This window comes from Neomonachus schauinslandi, chromosome 7 (genome assembly GCF_002201575.2).
Source record: "Neomonachus schauinslandi chromosome 7, ASM220157v2, whole genome shotgun sequence".
NCBI classification, from domain to species: Eukaryota; Metazoa; Chordata; class Mammalia; order Carnivora; family Phocidae; genus Neomonachus; species Neomonachus schauinslandi.
Genome location: NC_058409.1, coordinates 13,511,229 through 13,527,574, shown reverse-complemented (window position 1 = coordinate 13,527,574; position 16,346 = coordinate 13,511,229). Strand labels below are relative to the sequence as shown.

Genomic DNA, 16,346 nt, shown 5'->3' with positions numbered 1-16,346 from the left:
TCAGTAACCTGACAATATTATCTCCTGAGCAACATAATAACAACAACAACAACAACAACAACAACAACAACATCAGGTTAAGAAGGCCCTCTTTCTACATTAATGTCTGTTCTTTAGTATCTCAACAGGCTAATTTTAAGTACTCATATTTTTTAACACTAGAGGGAGTACGTAAAAGAAAAAGAAGCCACATACTGATATTACCTAGTTCTTCAGTGCTTTACATAATATTGGGTCTTTGCAACAAACTGCTTGCTTACTTCTTATGGACATGGTGGAATGATTAAAACTTTTTAAACAGTATCCAATATCCTTTTTATATGTCATTTTCCAGTTAATTTAAAATTTACGCCTATTGGCAAGAAAGGTACATAATAGACAAGAAGTAGCAAAACAAAGTGAATGCATTTAAAAGTGGACATCCATTTTCCTTATTTTAGTCTACATATTCTATTAGAAGAGAGTAGAATTATATCTTAAGTGCTTTGAAGAGGTTAAAATGACATGCCTGAGCCTAAGGGGATAATGGGCACTTTTAAATCAGAGCCAGACTTTTGTCTCAAGGTGAAGCCCTGAGGTTACGCTACATTTAGGGTTTGTATAGACAGGCTGTCTCCAGAATTTCCATATGGGAGGGATAACATGGGAACCGATGGTTGGGGGAGCAAAAACATGAGGACTTAATGAATTAATATTTTTTAAACCCTCTGCCTCACACACAGTAAGCATTCAATGTCTCAGGTATTACAGAGAGAGCCTTTGTTCATTTCAAAGAATAAGAATAGGGATTGAGTTTAATGAAATGCATTTAATGAAGATAAGTAGATAATGAAATCGAAGTAGGGGAAAGAAGCCCTCCCTCCAGCCAACCTGCACACTAAAACAAGATTCAAAAATCCACGTAGAAAATGTTTAATAAGCATCTACTATATGCTCCTTCTCTGTAACTAGTAGATACGCAATAGAAAGTAAAGGTGATCATTTGACCCCTGAGAACGCTGATGGAACAAGAGTTGGAAGAGATCCAGTCATTCATTTATTTGTTTAATGAGCCCATCTCACATGACAACTCCTACTCTAGGAACCTGAGATGCATACGGTAATAAAACAAATGTCATGGACCTCCAGAAGCTGACACTCTATAATAATCACTAGAAATAAATGGTTCAGTACTACAGAAGCTGCTAAGTATTATGAAGAGGAGAAAAGGCTTAACAGGGAAAGAAGGATAGAGAATGGCAGACCACATAAACACGGACGGCGTTGCCAGAAGAGGCCGTGGTAGGGTGACAGTGCAGTAAATCCTGAATGAGGTGGAAGGGTCCGCACAGAATTGGAGTGGGCCGTGCGAATATGCTCGGCACCTTCGTTCCTGGAACAGCACGATTACTGCAGCTGAAGCAAGGAGAGTCAGAAAGAAAGCAGCAAAAAAGAAAGGCGGAGGGGGACCAGGCGAGGAAGGAAATGTTGTGAGCCTCAGAACCACTCAGTAAGCACTGTGACTCTGAGGGAAATGGGGAGTCGCTCAGGATTTGAGAAGAGTGATGTGATCCAGCTTGACCCTGACCGTGAGCGGGAAAAGGGCTGAAGGAGGCAAAAGAGAAGACCAGGAAGTCATCTGTAGCAATCCAAAGGAGAGGGGGATGTTGGCTTGGCCAAGGGGGGCAGCAGGCAAGAAGAATCGGTCAGATTCTGGAAACACGTTAAAGACAGAACCGACCAGACTTTTCAATGAATTGCAGGTAATGCATGAGAGCATGAGAAGTTAATGATGACTCCAGGGTCTGGAAGGATGGAAACACCATCCACTGACGTGGGAAAGGCTACAAGGTATTAGGTTTTGAGGGAGGAAGGAGATCAGGGTCCAGTTTGGGGCATGGTAAGTGGAAGATGTCTTTCAGGCAGCCAAATAGAGATGTGTCTTCTGTGGAGAAGACCTCAGAAGAAATGTCCTGGGCTGATGATACAAATCTGGAAGTGATGGACCTATCAGTGGAATTTAACCACAAGAATGAACATGAACACCGAGAACAGTGTAAATATTTTCTTTTTTCAAAAGAGGATCAAAATTTGAGTTCAGACATCTGAGAGGAGGACTGAGTAAAGGTAACAGAGGAGGAAAAATCAGGGGAGAAAAGCATAGTATTCTTCAAGCCAAGTGAAGAAAGATTATTAGAGACGCTCAAATGCTGCCAAGAGAGTAAATAAAATGAGGTTTCCAAACCAACTATGATTAAATAAGGAGTCACTGACAGAGGCAGGTCTGGCCTAATAGTTAGAGCACACATTCTGATTGGAGTGGGTTTAGAAAAGAACACTACATCAAAAACTAATGATGAAATGTATGGTGATTAACATAACATAATAATAATAAAAAACCATATGAGTTAAATAAACCATATAGCTCTTCTAGCTTTCCTAAAAAAAAAAGAAAGAAAAGAATAGGTAATAGGTGATAGCAATAGAGACGACCCTTTTTTTTTTTTTTAATATTTTATTTATTTATTTGACAGAGAGAGAAACAGCAAGAGAGGGAACACAAGCAGGGGGAGTGGGAGAGGGAGAAGCAGGCTTCCCGCCAAGCAGGGAGCCCGATGTGGGGCTCGAACCCAGGACCCTGGGATCAGGACCTGAGCCGAAGGCAGACGCTTAACGACTGAGCCACCCAGGTGCCCCGCAATAGAGACGACTCTTAAGGGTTTTGTAAAGGAGAGCTAGGAAGTAGGATGGTAATTTTCAGGCGAAGTCAGGTCAAGAGAGGATTTTGCTATTATCTTTATTTTCATTTGTATACTGAAGGGCATCATCTGGGCCAGAGTGAAAAAATGAAGGTATAGAAGAGATGGGGAGGATTGTCAGTGATTTTCTTCAGTAGATGATAAAAGACAGGCTCTCCTACATACGCGGAATGACTAACTTTCAGCCCTTAGCACCTTTAATATGTATTACTGGGAAATGGATCCTCAAGTTCAAATTCCTCACCAGATAACAAGAATGAGACTTTAAAAATGTTTTATTGACGATGACATGGTTAGCAGCTAACAGAGAAAGGATACTGATGTCTTTAAGAAGGCACAAATAAAGAACAGTTGTTAAGCAACAGAAGCAAATCCAAGGCAGAGGCACAGGAACGAGATATATGAGGACTTCAGAGTGCAAGTCAGGATAAAATACTGAGATGGTGTCAAAGATTGTCCGGGATGGTCTCCAGGTTACTCACTGAAGGGAAGACAAAGATAAAGTCAAAGAGGAAAAATGGGGCCCCAGATGCAAGCTGGGAGTCTGGGTTTGTTCATTTGACATTTTACATAATCAGGAGGCTACTATATGATCTTTTAGGCAGGGGAGGGGCCTGAAGAAAGCAGTGCATTAAGAAGATTAATCTGGCTGTGTTTAGAGAATAAACTGGCAGAGAACAAAGGAGAGAGATCAGCTGTAGGGCTATTAAAACATCATCTGTGAAGTTTATGGCAAAAGGATTACAGAGGTGGCAGCGGGAAGGAAGAAGGCAGCGAATATGATATCCCCTGTTTAGCAAGAATATGCAAGACTTATCAGTGACGTTATACTCTTGTTGCATCATGCACTTTGCTTTCTGAGTCCTTAACGCTCCTTCATAAATATTATTTCTGCCTTTATTTGAACGATGTCCCCACCCTAGCATGTAAGTTCCCGATGGGAGGGGCCATGCTCGAGTTGCTCACTGTTTTATTTCCATTGCCTTGTGGAGAAGAGAGTGGGCGTTTAAAGAAAATTGCTGAATAACTGAAGATGATATCGGGGCATATCAAAGAAGCTGATAAGAAAGCAAAAGGAAAAAGAGAAGAAAAAATGTGGAAGACAGGAAGAGGGGGAGAAAGAAGGGAAGAACAAGAAAGGGGAAAGTGACAGATGAAGTAGAGAATGGAGAGGAGGGGGGAGAGGAAAAACAGAGGATGCTGAAGTTAAAAACCCAGAAAACAAGAGAGCAATATGTTGCTGCTGGGAACTGGGAAGCTGATTAGGGACCACGGTTTACAGGGAGAAATATCCAAAGTCCAACTCCACCACGTGCCCTCTATATTAGTGACCCTCTCTGTCTTAGCTTCCCCATATAGAGAGCAACCTCATAATAACCTTATAATAACCTCCCAGGCTAACTAACAGGGGCGATCCCATGAGTTAACTCAGAACAGCTCCTGGTACATGAACAGATGTCAGTCATGTTCATTATCATCACCATCACCGTATTTCCTCAATAGCTTGTGCCATCCCCCAGAGCTGAGACACCATTTGAACCTCTCCTATCTCTACACACGTGGCAGATGCAGGAGGAAGGTAAGATAGATTGGCAGGTGAGATGAAGAGCCCCTTCCTTCCAGGCAAGGTTGCTGCTGACCTCCCTCGGGAACCATGACTGGCAAGAGAACACAGTCACTTAGCCTCGGTCACTGCCATCGTCCCTGCCGAGTCTCCCTTCTTTCCCCCAAATTGTAAAATAGACCTGCACTTAAATTCCTTGAAATGGGTCAGTTTCATTTTTTCATTGTGAAAAATGGAAAAGGAAATGGGCGAAGTGCTGAATGGAAATGAGAAGGTGCCTTTTAAAAGTAGGTTCAGTGAAGGAAAATAGAATCAGGTAAATGTGGGGGAAAAAACACAAATAATGGTTTGTTCAAAGAGAGAGAATCCGAGATAGAAAAGAAACATAAAATCCCATTGCCTGATGGATAAACACCAAATAAAAGCCTAAGTAAATAAAACTGTGGGTGAAGAAAGCAATATTTAGTTACACAGAGCAATGATTCTCGACCACCATGCGTCCCCTCTCTCCCAGGGGACATCCGGTAACATCTTAGAGACATTTTTAGTTCTCACACCGACATACTGGGTGGCTACTGGCATCTAGTTAGTAGAGGCCAGGGATGCTGCTGAAGATCCTACAGTGCATGGGACAGCCTTCAACAACAGAGAATTTTCTGCCCAAAGAGCGGTGTTTGAGAACACCCCGACTAGAGATGAAAGGTAGAGAGGAAAAGATGGAAATAGATCGGATCCAGTCACTCCTCTGCTCAAAACTGCAAAGCTCCCGTCTTTTTTTTTTTTATACATTTTTTTGAATTTATTTATTTTGAGAGAGAGTGTGAGCATGAACGGGGGGAGGGACAGAGGGAGAGGGAGAAGCAATGTGGGACTCCATCCCAGGACCCTGGGTTCATGACCTGAGCCAAAGGCAGACGCTTAACCTTAAGAATGAGCCACCCGGGCGTCCCTGCAAAGCTCCCATGTTACTCTAGGAGTTATAATCCTTAGACAGGTCACCCTGTGTCCTCGGGCCCCCTGCTCATCCACTCCTGCCACGCTGGCCTCCTGGCTCTTCTGCAAAGACGCGGGACACTGCTGTTCCCTCTGCCTGGGAAAGTGCTCTCCCAGACATCCATACAGGCCACTCCTTCACTTTCAAGCTTTTCCTCTGACATCGCCATGTCTCTTTCTTAGTCAAGGCTAACTGCACCTCCTCCCCCGTGACCGCGTCCCCCATTATAATCTTCTATTGTGTTCTAGCACTTTCTAGGCTTTGACGTAATTTGACAATTATTATGTTAGTCTGTCTGCGTCAGGTCCTCCCCACACACCGTGTCAGCTCCTTGAGGGAATTTTGTTGGTCACTACAGGCCCAGCAACTAGGAAAGTGTCATACAGGAGGCTCCGGACAATTATTTGTTGAGTAAATGAATAAAGAGGCTCAGACAAATTCAAAGGATAGTAGCAATAATTATAGACACATAAAAGTGCTCACTCTATTCACGGGAACTGTTTGAAGTGCTTTTCAAAGGCCTGCCCTCACATTCCTCTGATGTATCCTTATAGAAATTAGCCTATGTTTTACTAAGCGTGTTTCCTAAGCACAGAGAAATCAATTAAAATGGAAAGCAACATGAATTTCCCTCCCATATCTGCATTCTCAGGGTAACATGATGGGTCTTTACACATTCCACATTGCTTTCTAGAGCCTCTTTCACCCCCGTAGAGGGGGCACCCTAGGGCAGATGACTTTCCTCAGGGCCAGACCCTTGAGCTGATTCATGATTGTATCCTTTATGGTCTTCAGCACAGTGTCCTACACATACCAATACTTCAATAAATCTTTTTCGTGAATTAATGTCATATGGGAAAACGTGAAAGCAAACAAGGAAAAATGCTGTTCTGCGAGCAGTTTTAAGAAAAGCATATGCCTAATTTATAATAAGCCCTGAAAACATTTTGTCCTATGGATGATGTACTCTAGCACTTACCATTAAAAAAAAAAAAATGTGAGAGTTAACCTTTAGACACATGAGCATTCTATATAGTCTGGGGACAGTAGTGAAGTGTGTGTGTGTGTGTGTGTGTGTATCAGAAGGAAACTGCTGATGAGCTACCCACTGGGCATAGAAGCCATCAAATTACAGCCATCGGGATTTCTTCTTTTCCTTCCTGTTTTTTTTTTTGGCAGAAGGTGGGGGGCGGGGGGCAAGGGAGAGAGAGAATCTTAAGCAGCTCCAACCCAGTGTGGAGCTGGATGCAGGGCTCGATCTCATGACCCTGAAATCATGACCCTGAGATCATGACCTGAGCCTAAACCAAGAGTTGGACGCTTAACTGACTGAGCCACCCAGGTGCCCCCTCTCTTTCTCCTTTTTGTAGAGGCAGGACTTTTGATCTTGAATATTATGGAACTAGGTTTCAAATAACTACCTGAAAATTAAAAACCAAAACAAAACACACAAGCAGTCATTTGTTTTGTCTCTTCACCTGAGTTATTCTCACCTCCCCATGATTCTCTCAGTATTTGCAAAACCTTATTTTCATATGAGCTTTTGTTCCAGGAGAAATATCCATGATTGTGTCAAACTTTCAGAGAGTTCTGTGATATGGAGGAAAAAATTAAGAACCACTGCTACTAGGAGGTAACTGATTTTATATATATATATATATATATATATATATATATATATATATATATTTAACTTGGTATTTTTCTGCAGCATGAATATAGTTGGATAAGATTTGATACTAGGCAAGAGGCAAAGAAACGCCAACATATCTGTTCGCTTTCATGTAGTACTAGAGAAGAAAATCTGTTGGAAATCATCAAATTTGCTTTCTCCAAGCAAGTATGGCATATATTATCTGTTGCTGAGAAGCTATTTATAATGTGCCAAGCACCATAATAACTGACTCACTGCGCATAGGTATGTAATGTGCCTCCCTTCAGTTATTCTGCAAGTAAACATTTATCCCAAACACCAACTTGAAGTAGCATTTGCAAAGCAAGGGGGAAGACAAAGGCCATAAATATAAGTTCTGTCTTAACAATGGTAATGTTTTTACCTAAAGTGGAGTCTAAAAGCTGAATTCCTTTGGAATCTGCCAGGTCCTTCCATTCTCAAAAACAAAACAGCGTACGTAGCAAATAAGGCAATATCCGTCCTGAGTTGACAGGATGCCTTGTGAGCCTGCTTTGCCTGGACATTGCTTAGATATGTCCATTACCTCCTTTTAATTAATGTTACTTTCTGGCTCTTACTTAGAGCCCAAGAAGTGCTTACTCTGGGTTCTCAGGTCTTAGGGGAAACTTTAGTCTAAAGCAGTTCATCCTAAAGAACTAACTTTGCATATAATGAAAAAATTTCTATCCATATTATACTAGAAAAAAACAAAGATTTTAGAAAAAGGTTGTTTCTTGTATTCCTTATGTACACAGGAAGAGGGGGTGCCTGGCAATTGCTATTACTAAAAACAATATGAAAACTCTAATTAAAAAGATATACATGCCCTTGTTAGTCAGCTCAGTAAGTCTGTGTCTGGTAGAGAGTTCAACAAGCTTTTCTCTTTATCAGTCATCACAGAAAGCTATGAAACCCCAAACATCTCAAAAAATTTAGGGATACTATCCCCCTTCCAAGACAATTTGGTAGCATCAAAAGAAAATAAGTTTCCCAAATTCTTTTAAATTCATTTGAAACAGCTATACACAATACTCGATAGCAGCAAGCACCCATATTAGGTGCTCCTTTATTTGCTGTCATAATATAAAAAAGCTAAGTAAGATTCTTATTAACATTTTTTGGAATACTAAATAGGCCAAAAGTAATCCTGTAGCACCTATTTATTTGGACAGTGCAAATTTCAAGGTCTAACTGATTCACTATTAATTCTGCCTTATGACTGATGCCCAAAATTGAGTGCAACCCACGAAAACAATGACTGCTACCACAAAATAATAATAAATACAAAACAAAATTAAAAAGATTTATTAGCTTCATATAAAATTAAAAAAAAAAAACAGTGTCTGGTATATGAATGGATAAAGAAGATGTGGCATACATATGCAATGGAATATTACTCAGCCATAAAAAGAATGAAATGTTGCCATTTGCAAGGACATGGATAGAGCTAGAGAGTATGATGCTAAGTGGAGTCAGTCAGAGAAAGACAAATACCATATGATTTCACTCACACGTGGAATTTAAGAAACAAAACAAATGAACAAAGAAAATAAATAAGAGAGACAAACAAAAGAAAAGACTCTTTCCATACAGAGAACTGGTGGTTACCGGAGGGGAGGAGGGTGGAGGGATGGATGAAATAGATCAAGGAGATTAAGATTACACTTATCTTGATGAACACTGAGAAAGGTATAAAATTGTTGAATAATTATATTGCCCATCTGACCTAATATAACACTGTATGTTAATCATACTTAAAGGAAAAAAAAGAAACAGTATCTATATATACTGCTGCTGGGAGTAAAAATTTGTAAAAAACTCTCTGGAAGACTGTTACTATGAATTGAAAACTCTAAAACTTTTACACTCTTGACTTCTAAGAAAATGTAAACAACAACAAAACAAGTTAGGAAAAGTCAGAGAGCTGAGTGATTCAATGCCTGGGCTCTAGCACTAAAATGCCTGGCATCAAAGACTCACTTCACTTACAAGTCAAGTGACCTTGGGCAAGTGACTTATCTCTGGCCTCCGTTTTCTTATCTGTAAAATGGCATAACAATAGTCTCTCTCTCACATGTCTGCTTTGGGCATTAGAAGATTCAATATAAATAAATATACTTAATGAGTAATTGGCAGAGAGTAAAAATCTCTTTTAGCTATTTTTATTGCCAAAGCTATTCTAAAAGTTTTAGTGATATACAACAACCACAAAAATTTGTAAATTAATAGAATGTCCAACATTAGGGGAACTTACAGCAGATCTACATAATCATTATGATCTAATACCCTTCAAGAAAGGAGAAAATATCCCTGCATATAATTTCATAATTTTATATGACTTCACCTGTGCTAAAAATATGCATACAAAGACTAAAAGGAAAAATAGCAAAATGTTTAACATATCTTCTTCTGTTGGGCATTCAGGATACTTTTAATTTTCTCCTGTATAATTTTTAGATTTTTCTGAAATTTCTCTAATATTCATATTATTTCTGAAATCAGAAAGGAAAAAAAAAAGAAATTAGTTCTTTAAAAAAACTAGTACCCACAAGGTAGGGTTTGGGGGAGGACTGAATAAGTAGAGCATGGAGGATTTTTAGGACAATAAAAATACCCTGTATAATACCATGATGATGGATATATGTCATTATGTATTTGTCCAAACCTGTAGAATGTACAACACCAAGAGTGAGCCATATAATAAACTATGGACTTTGGGGTATTATGATGTGTCAATGCGGATGCATCAGTTGGAATAAATGTACCACTCTAGTGGGGGATGTTGATAACGGGGGACACAATGCATGTGTGGAGACAGGGGATATTTGGGAAATCTCTGTGCCTTCACTTCAATTTTGTTGTGAACCTAAATGTGCTCTAAAAAAATAAAGTCTTAATAAAGTAAATACATTTAAAAGTTTTTTTTAAAAAAAGAAGTAAGTACTATTTGTTGTTTACTCATCTTTTATTTTTAGCTTGATGTCGGTTATGCACATTTCAATCAGAACTGAATCAGAAGCCTACTAGAATTTTACCCTTCTAATTCTCAAAAATCGCCCATGAAATTTTTCGGGAACTAGATCTATAGAAGGATCTGTAGTTTAATTTGGGAAAATATGTTTTGCTCAAGCTTGTATTTCTCTTCTACTACATTTTGATGTAAACACCTGAGATCCTCAGAAAAGTAAGGGTGGAAAAAGACGAATCCAGGTAACAATGAAAGCTACTGCTTTATTATCTATTTACTTCACTATTGGCTGAGGCACATTATCTATTTATTACTTTAAGGCGCGTGAGTTTCCTATCAGCTATTCCCTGAATCTTGAACGGTTTTAATGCACTGAAAACAGAGACAGTGAAAGATGGTTATTGGTTATCTTTATTTTCTCAGAACCATTCTGCTCCTTCAGTAACATGCTAAGTCACCATGCTTAAGGCAAGAAAAATTAAAAAAAAAAAACATTTTAGCATTTGGTAAATATCCTTGAGTTTAGGGACACAGACTGTTGTATAAAGAAGCTAAAGTACAGCTATTGCTACGATTGAATGAACTGTGAAATTTCATTCATTCACAACTTTAGAACTTGGGAAATACTCCAGAGATTATTCTCTATAATTTGTTCTAGTGATGAATTTTATGTGCATGGACTTATGCACCAAAAAATACTTGGTAGGATTTCCTAGAGCAATAAACTACAGAACTTCACAAGGATAAGCCATTTAAAAGGCGGAAAACATTTAAAAACAAAAATATTATGCAGGTAATTGTTAATTCTGTGACTTCTGTTTTCATCAGTCCCCAAATGGATCGTTTCTAGTGGATTTTCAAACTTCTCAAAATTAAACTTAAGCTTAATTTATTTCTCTGTATGACCTCATAAGAAAGATCATGGCTGTTTCCCAATCCACAGCCATAATACTGACCTAACTTCCCACCTAAGAGTCCAATCACTGAGTCCAGGGCACAGAAAGAATAACTCATCTTAACTGGGTCCTCTGTGAGAGACATATCTACTCACAGGGCTTAGCAATAAGTAAATAAATTTATATATACATATAATTTTATATATAGTTAAATACACACATATATATACAGACACATAATTATATTTATCAAATATTTTAAATTTAATAAATTATATTTATTAAACAAATAATATATGCATATATCCAACCCATTAGCAGTCTGATTACTTCAAATTGTAAAATGAAACACTACAAACATGTTCAAAGTTATAATCAGTCTAAACTAAAAGAGAATATAGCTTAAGCAGCAATGAGTTTTGTTTCCAAATTAAAGGCTCTTTACTACATATTCCAGTCTCTGTCTAACCAACAAGATCTTTGATACCATATTAACACCAACATTTGAGGCAAAACAGTTTACCAGTGAGATCTTCATAAAAGAACAGGCAAATTGGTACCCAAAGATGTCAGATTATTTGACAACTATTTTTAAAGAGTAATGACTCTTTCTTCTACATTCCTTAACAACAACAACAAAAAGGATATACTCACACCTAATAAACCAGTAATGGCTAATTTCATCCCTAAAACTCTATAGAGTTTCACCACTATTTTTTTTTAATGTGTAGAAAAAAGCATCATGGAATAATATTGTATTATTACTGTTATGTATTAATGCTATTTCCTGTTAAATCCTTCTCCGCTCTACTTCAAATTGTATCCACATCTCAAAGATCTAAAATCTTCCTTTTTGACTATTCACCCACCCAAAGGACTTATCCTTCAGGAAAAACTCCAATATTCAGTTGTAGGACTCGGATATGTGATTTTCTATATATGACATTGATCCATCTGTGTTTATCATGACAATCTGAATAAATTGTAAGTTCCTTAAAATTCTTATCTTACCATCGTTTTTAAGCTTCTACTTTCTTCACCGAAGGCTTACTATCCTAAAGACATAGCAAATATCACTGTATAAATCTACATAAACTAATTCTTAATCTCAATTCTGTTTTTTATCCTCAAGCCTCTTAGATCAGAGTGAGAGTGGCCACGAAAAGGAATAATGTCTTTTTACACTATTGATGTTCAAAGACAGGAAAAACGCACCCCAAACTACCGCTTTGAGCTCACTGAGACCAGAAACTACAACTCAGTCATCTTGGTAGCCATAAAAAGATGTACCTGAATTTTCAGATGACTCAAGTCCAGAAAGCTTCTAAAAAGAAAAGCAATTTCAAAATAACCTCAAAGGTCCAATACTGTTGGTGCAGAATTTATGCAAAAATAAAAAACAGAATATTCAAAAAGAATACTGCATTTTAGAATAGAAGCAAAAAAGAAAAACAAATACCATATGGTGACTAATATAGTGATCTAGTCATAATCAGTTTTTTTATTTCTAATTTCTGCTCCAAGTTAATAAGAACTGTCTGCTAATTTATATCAAGATATAGTAGGGCCTAAGGGCACAGCATTGCCAATAAAGGAACTAGAATTCTAAATATAACAGTTTATGTTTAATACATACCATGGTAGGCTGCCAGAATATTGAATGTAACTGTTGATGAAGAGTGAAATTCATATTTACAAGTCATAGCTATAGGGACCAACAAGGTTTGCAATTTTACAAAGTTTTAAGTTACTCCTCCATTCAAAACTACATCAAAGGCATGTTCAATCACATGTGCAGTACTATCTTAAAAAGATAAATGCTGGACAACTGCAAGATGTCATAGGTTAAACGTGCCCTATAAATATTTGTTCTCAAAATAACTATCATTCATGTTATATGAAAGGCCAGGGTTCTGAGATTGAGCCTTAGTAGACACAACTCCTTGTGCAAACCTAAGACAATGATAGCCTCAGGAAAGTAATTAACAATCTCATCACAACCTTTATCATTCATAAATTTCACTCTCAGGGTAAGATTTTTCCACAAACAGGCCCTGGCAGCCAATCAAAGATTCCAAAGCATTAAGTCAAAATTTTATCTCTCCATCTGTCTAGAAGATCCATCCTCTCATTTACTTGGTTGTACATTATTTACGCCTCCCCACACTTTTTGTAAATGACCTGTTTTTGTTTTTGCCCTTACAAAGTCTCAAATAAAAGAAGACAGAGAAAGAGTGGGAGATCCACAGACTTCCTGACCGACCTCTTTGTGATTCTAATGAAGAGCCCTAGGGAGGTTAAAAGTTTCACTGTAGATCTACCTGGTCTCCGAATGTCTACAGGATAATGAGCCAAAGGAGAAAACCAGGACTCTGCAGTTCTTCCTTATTTATTCTGTCTAAAATAGAGAGTGGAGTGACACATCATAACGTAAGGAAGTATGTGCCCATAAAGGCAGAGTTTTGACTGCCTTTCTCTTAATTTCAGCCTCCTCCCTAAAACAGTAAACACATCACTTTGCTGATGTAGGTTTTCCTCACCCCCCACGGTAGAAACCTCAACTACTATAAAGCACAATTCTGCCAAAGGGAACATGCCCAAATTTGTTCATTTTTTAAAACGCCATAATGTTTCAGATGAAAACACAGCCTGCCAAAGATGTCAAATAAAAGAATAACAAAGAAGAATCGAACAGCATCTTTAGACTTGAATTTCAATGCATAACCTCCCCATCTGTCAACCCGTTGTGAAGCACTGATCCCAGGGATGCCCTGCGAACACGGACAAGTTAGATCCTTGCACCTATCATCTGTATCAATCTCCACTCCCAGGACCTCACTGGTAACTGCGTTCTGTCTCTGGAACAACCTGCAGAGATGGCATGAGCCACTGGCAAACCCAACCCCGCCACTGAATGGGCCATTTTCACAGGTTTTCATTCGGCAACAAATGCGGAGCTCAGTTCCTCGAGGTAATGGGAAATCCGCAGAGGAAGGGAGTTGGGCTGGGGGAGGTGGGGGTGGAAGGGGGCTCTTGCCTCACGTTTGGATTGGAAATTGGATAGAGGAGGTTGATGTCGAGAGGCCAGACATCCAAACCACCCTCAGTCTCCTCCCACTTGGCCTCAGAAAACAGGAATACCATCTTGGACCTCGCGTACGCCCCACTCCTCCCCTTCCCGCCGCGGCCACCAGCTTAGAAGTTAAGAGTCTTCGCTCTCGCGCAACTGCGGGTGCGGACTCCCTGACCGAGAACCGCACCAGCCAGCCTTCGGTAGCGGAACGGCGGGCTCCGACTCCGCCACCAGCTCCGCGGCGCCACCAGCTGCCGGCGGGGTAGGCGCGCGGGAGACCCCACCTCTCCCACCCGACCCTCCCTCCCCCACCCCCGCCTTGACTTACGCAGCCTCAACCCCGACACCCTCGGCTTCCTTCAGTACCAATCACAGGGGTAGGGGTGGGAGGGCAGAAGTGGAACCGAGGGTCAGGGCGAGGGGGGAGCGGGAAAGAACGCAAACAGTCCGGTTCCCAAGAGCCAGGACGCAAGTGGCAAGACCCTGCTGCACGCCCACCACACACACACACACACACACACACACGAACACGCTCACCGACGCGCCCCGCTCCCCCAGGTTCAATGCCAAGTGGCTACAAGATGGGAGGAAGGAAGGAGGTGGGGTGGCGGGAAGGCCCGGAGTTACTGGGAGCGGCGTTCGGAGAGCAGGGGATGCTTCAGGAACTGCCAAAGTGAGAAAGTCCCAGACCCCCTCTCCATCCCCAAGTCTGGGCTCCCCTGCCTGCAGCCCGGGTAGCCCTCCTTCCAGCGGGGCTCGAGAGGCGGGGAAGGGAGCCGGAGCCGAGCTTCCCCTGAGCTGCCCTCCCCCGCCTGGCCCAGGGCCCGGAACCCGGCCCCCCTCCAGCCCCGGCTTGGGGAGACTGCCAGGCAAGGAGCGACTTGCCAAAGGACTCTGGGGGAGCAAGAGGGCACGACAGGAGCATTTTGCACGCTCCGGCCCGGCTGCTCATTTCTTCCTCTGTCGACACACCCCCAGTGAGCCCCCTTCCCCGACATTACACGCACACAGAGAGACACGCACCCGTTCGCCCTTCCCACCACCCCAGGTCCATCGATTAAAACACTAGTTGATTTCTTCCTGATTAAAAAGAAAAAAAAAAAAAGTGCAACTCTTCTCAGGAGTCGCCCGAGCCAAGAAAGTCCGTCTGCGGGCGTCTTTCTATAGTTTGCTAGGAGTTAAGAAATCGGGCGGTCCCCAGTGAAAACGGGACCGGAACCCCGAGGGGGCGAAAGGTGACGAACTCCGTCCCCACCCCCGCGCCTCTCACCTCCTTAAGTTCCTTGGCCACGTCCTTCAGGTCGCCCAGGACTAATTCTAGATCCTCCACGATGATCTTGATCTGTTCCTTCACCTTGGTTTTGGAGGCTGCCGGCGGTCCCTCGGCTGGAGAGGACGAGGAGGGGGTCCCCTTGGACTTGGCTGACATTCTCTGGGGGCAGGCGAGGCAGGTCAGCACAGGCGGGCGAGAGGAGGCTGCTGGGCGCCCCCGTCCCTGGCGCTGCTGCGGCCGCTGCCGCCCCGATCCCCCCACATCTTGGACGCTCCCTGGGCAGCGGCGGGCGGCTGCGCTCGGCGCTTGGCTGGGCGGCCGCACAGTGGTGCTGCCATCAACTCCCCGAGACGCGGCGCTCGGCGCGGGGCTGCAGACGGGCGAGCAGCGCGCCTGCGCCTCCTCCCGCCGCCGCCCGCAGCTCTCGCGCACACACGCGCTCGCTCCCCGCCCGCGGAGACGGCCGCCCGGACCGCCGCGCCCGGGGCCGTCAGCTGCAGTGCCCGCGGCCCGGCCCTCCGGGAGCCGTCGCCCCACACCTGGGCGTCCGCGAGCCGGGAGCCCGCTCCGCGCCCTGCCCACCCCTGGCCTTGATCCTGAAGCGCCCTCATCTTCGCAGCCCGCTGGGTGTCTTCGCACGGCGAGCCCGGGTGCTTCCTTCTCGCCCGCTAGCAGAGCCCTGAAGCCCCCAGCACACTTTCTGACAATATGCAAAGAACCACAGTAGGGCCAGGGGTTGGAGGGGGGGCGGCAGTAGAGCGACCCTAAGTGTTTACCCAGGACCAAAGTATGTTCAGAAGGCCTCCAGTCACTCTCCTAGTGACCTACGAGTTAAACGGAGGTCTTCCTACTTCTGCAGGAGGGAGAGAGAGAAATGGGCATACATGAGGACCCCTCACCCCCTGGAATAATGAAATTCAACCAATATTCTTGAAAGAGTTTGCCTAATCCTGCTGATTCCACAAAAGCAATAGCGGATTTATTAATTTCAAGTCCTCACACCAAAAATCCCCCGGGGGGGAGAGTGTCTGAGTCATCTTGGCTGTACTTATCTGGGACAGCTGCTCTTTTTTTTTTTTTTAAAAAAAAACTACCCTTTCTATTTTCCTGATGTATGTTTTGGGTGGGTGGGAGGGCAGAATAAGCTGTCTGCATCTCTTCTTAG

The 16,346-nt window shown here is 42.2% G+C and overlaps 1 protein-coding gene across 1 annotated transcript in view; it reads right to left on the bottom strand.

Annotated features, from left to right (window-relative positions):
* Nucleotides 1–15,360, bottom strand: part of PRR16 (proline rich 16) — a 205,821-nt gene extending 190,461 nt beyond the window's left edge. Inside the window, 1 exon segment of the mRNA XM_021702000.1 lies at nucleotides 15,179–15,360. Coding sequence (XP_021557675.1) covers nucleotides 15,179–15,337 — 159 coding nt within the window. The 5' untranslated portion in view covers nucleotides 15,338–15,360.
* Between the last annotated feature and the right edge of the window lie 986 nt (nucleotides 15,361–16,346).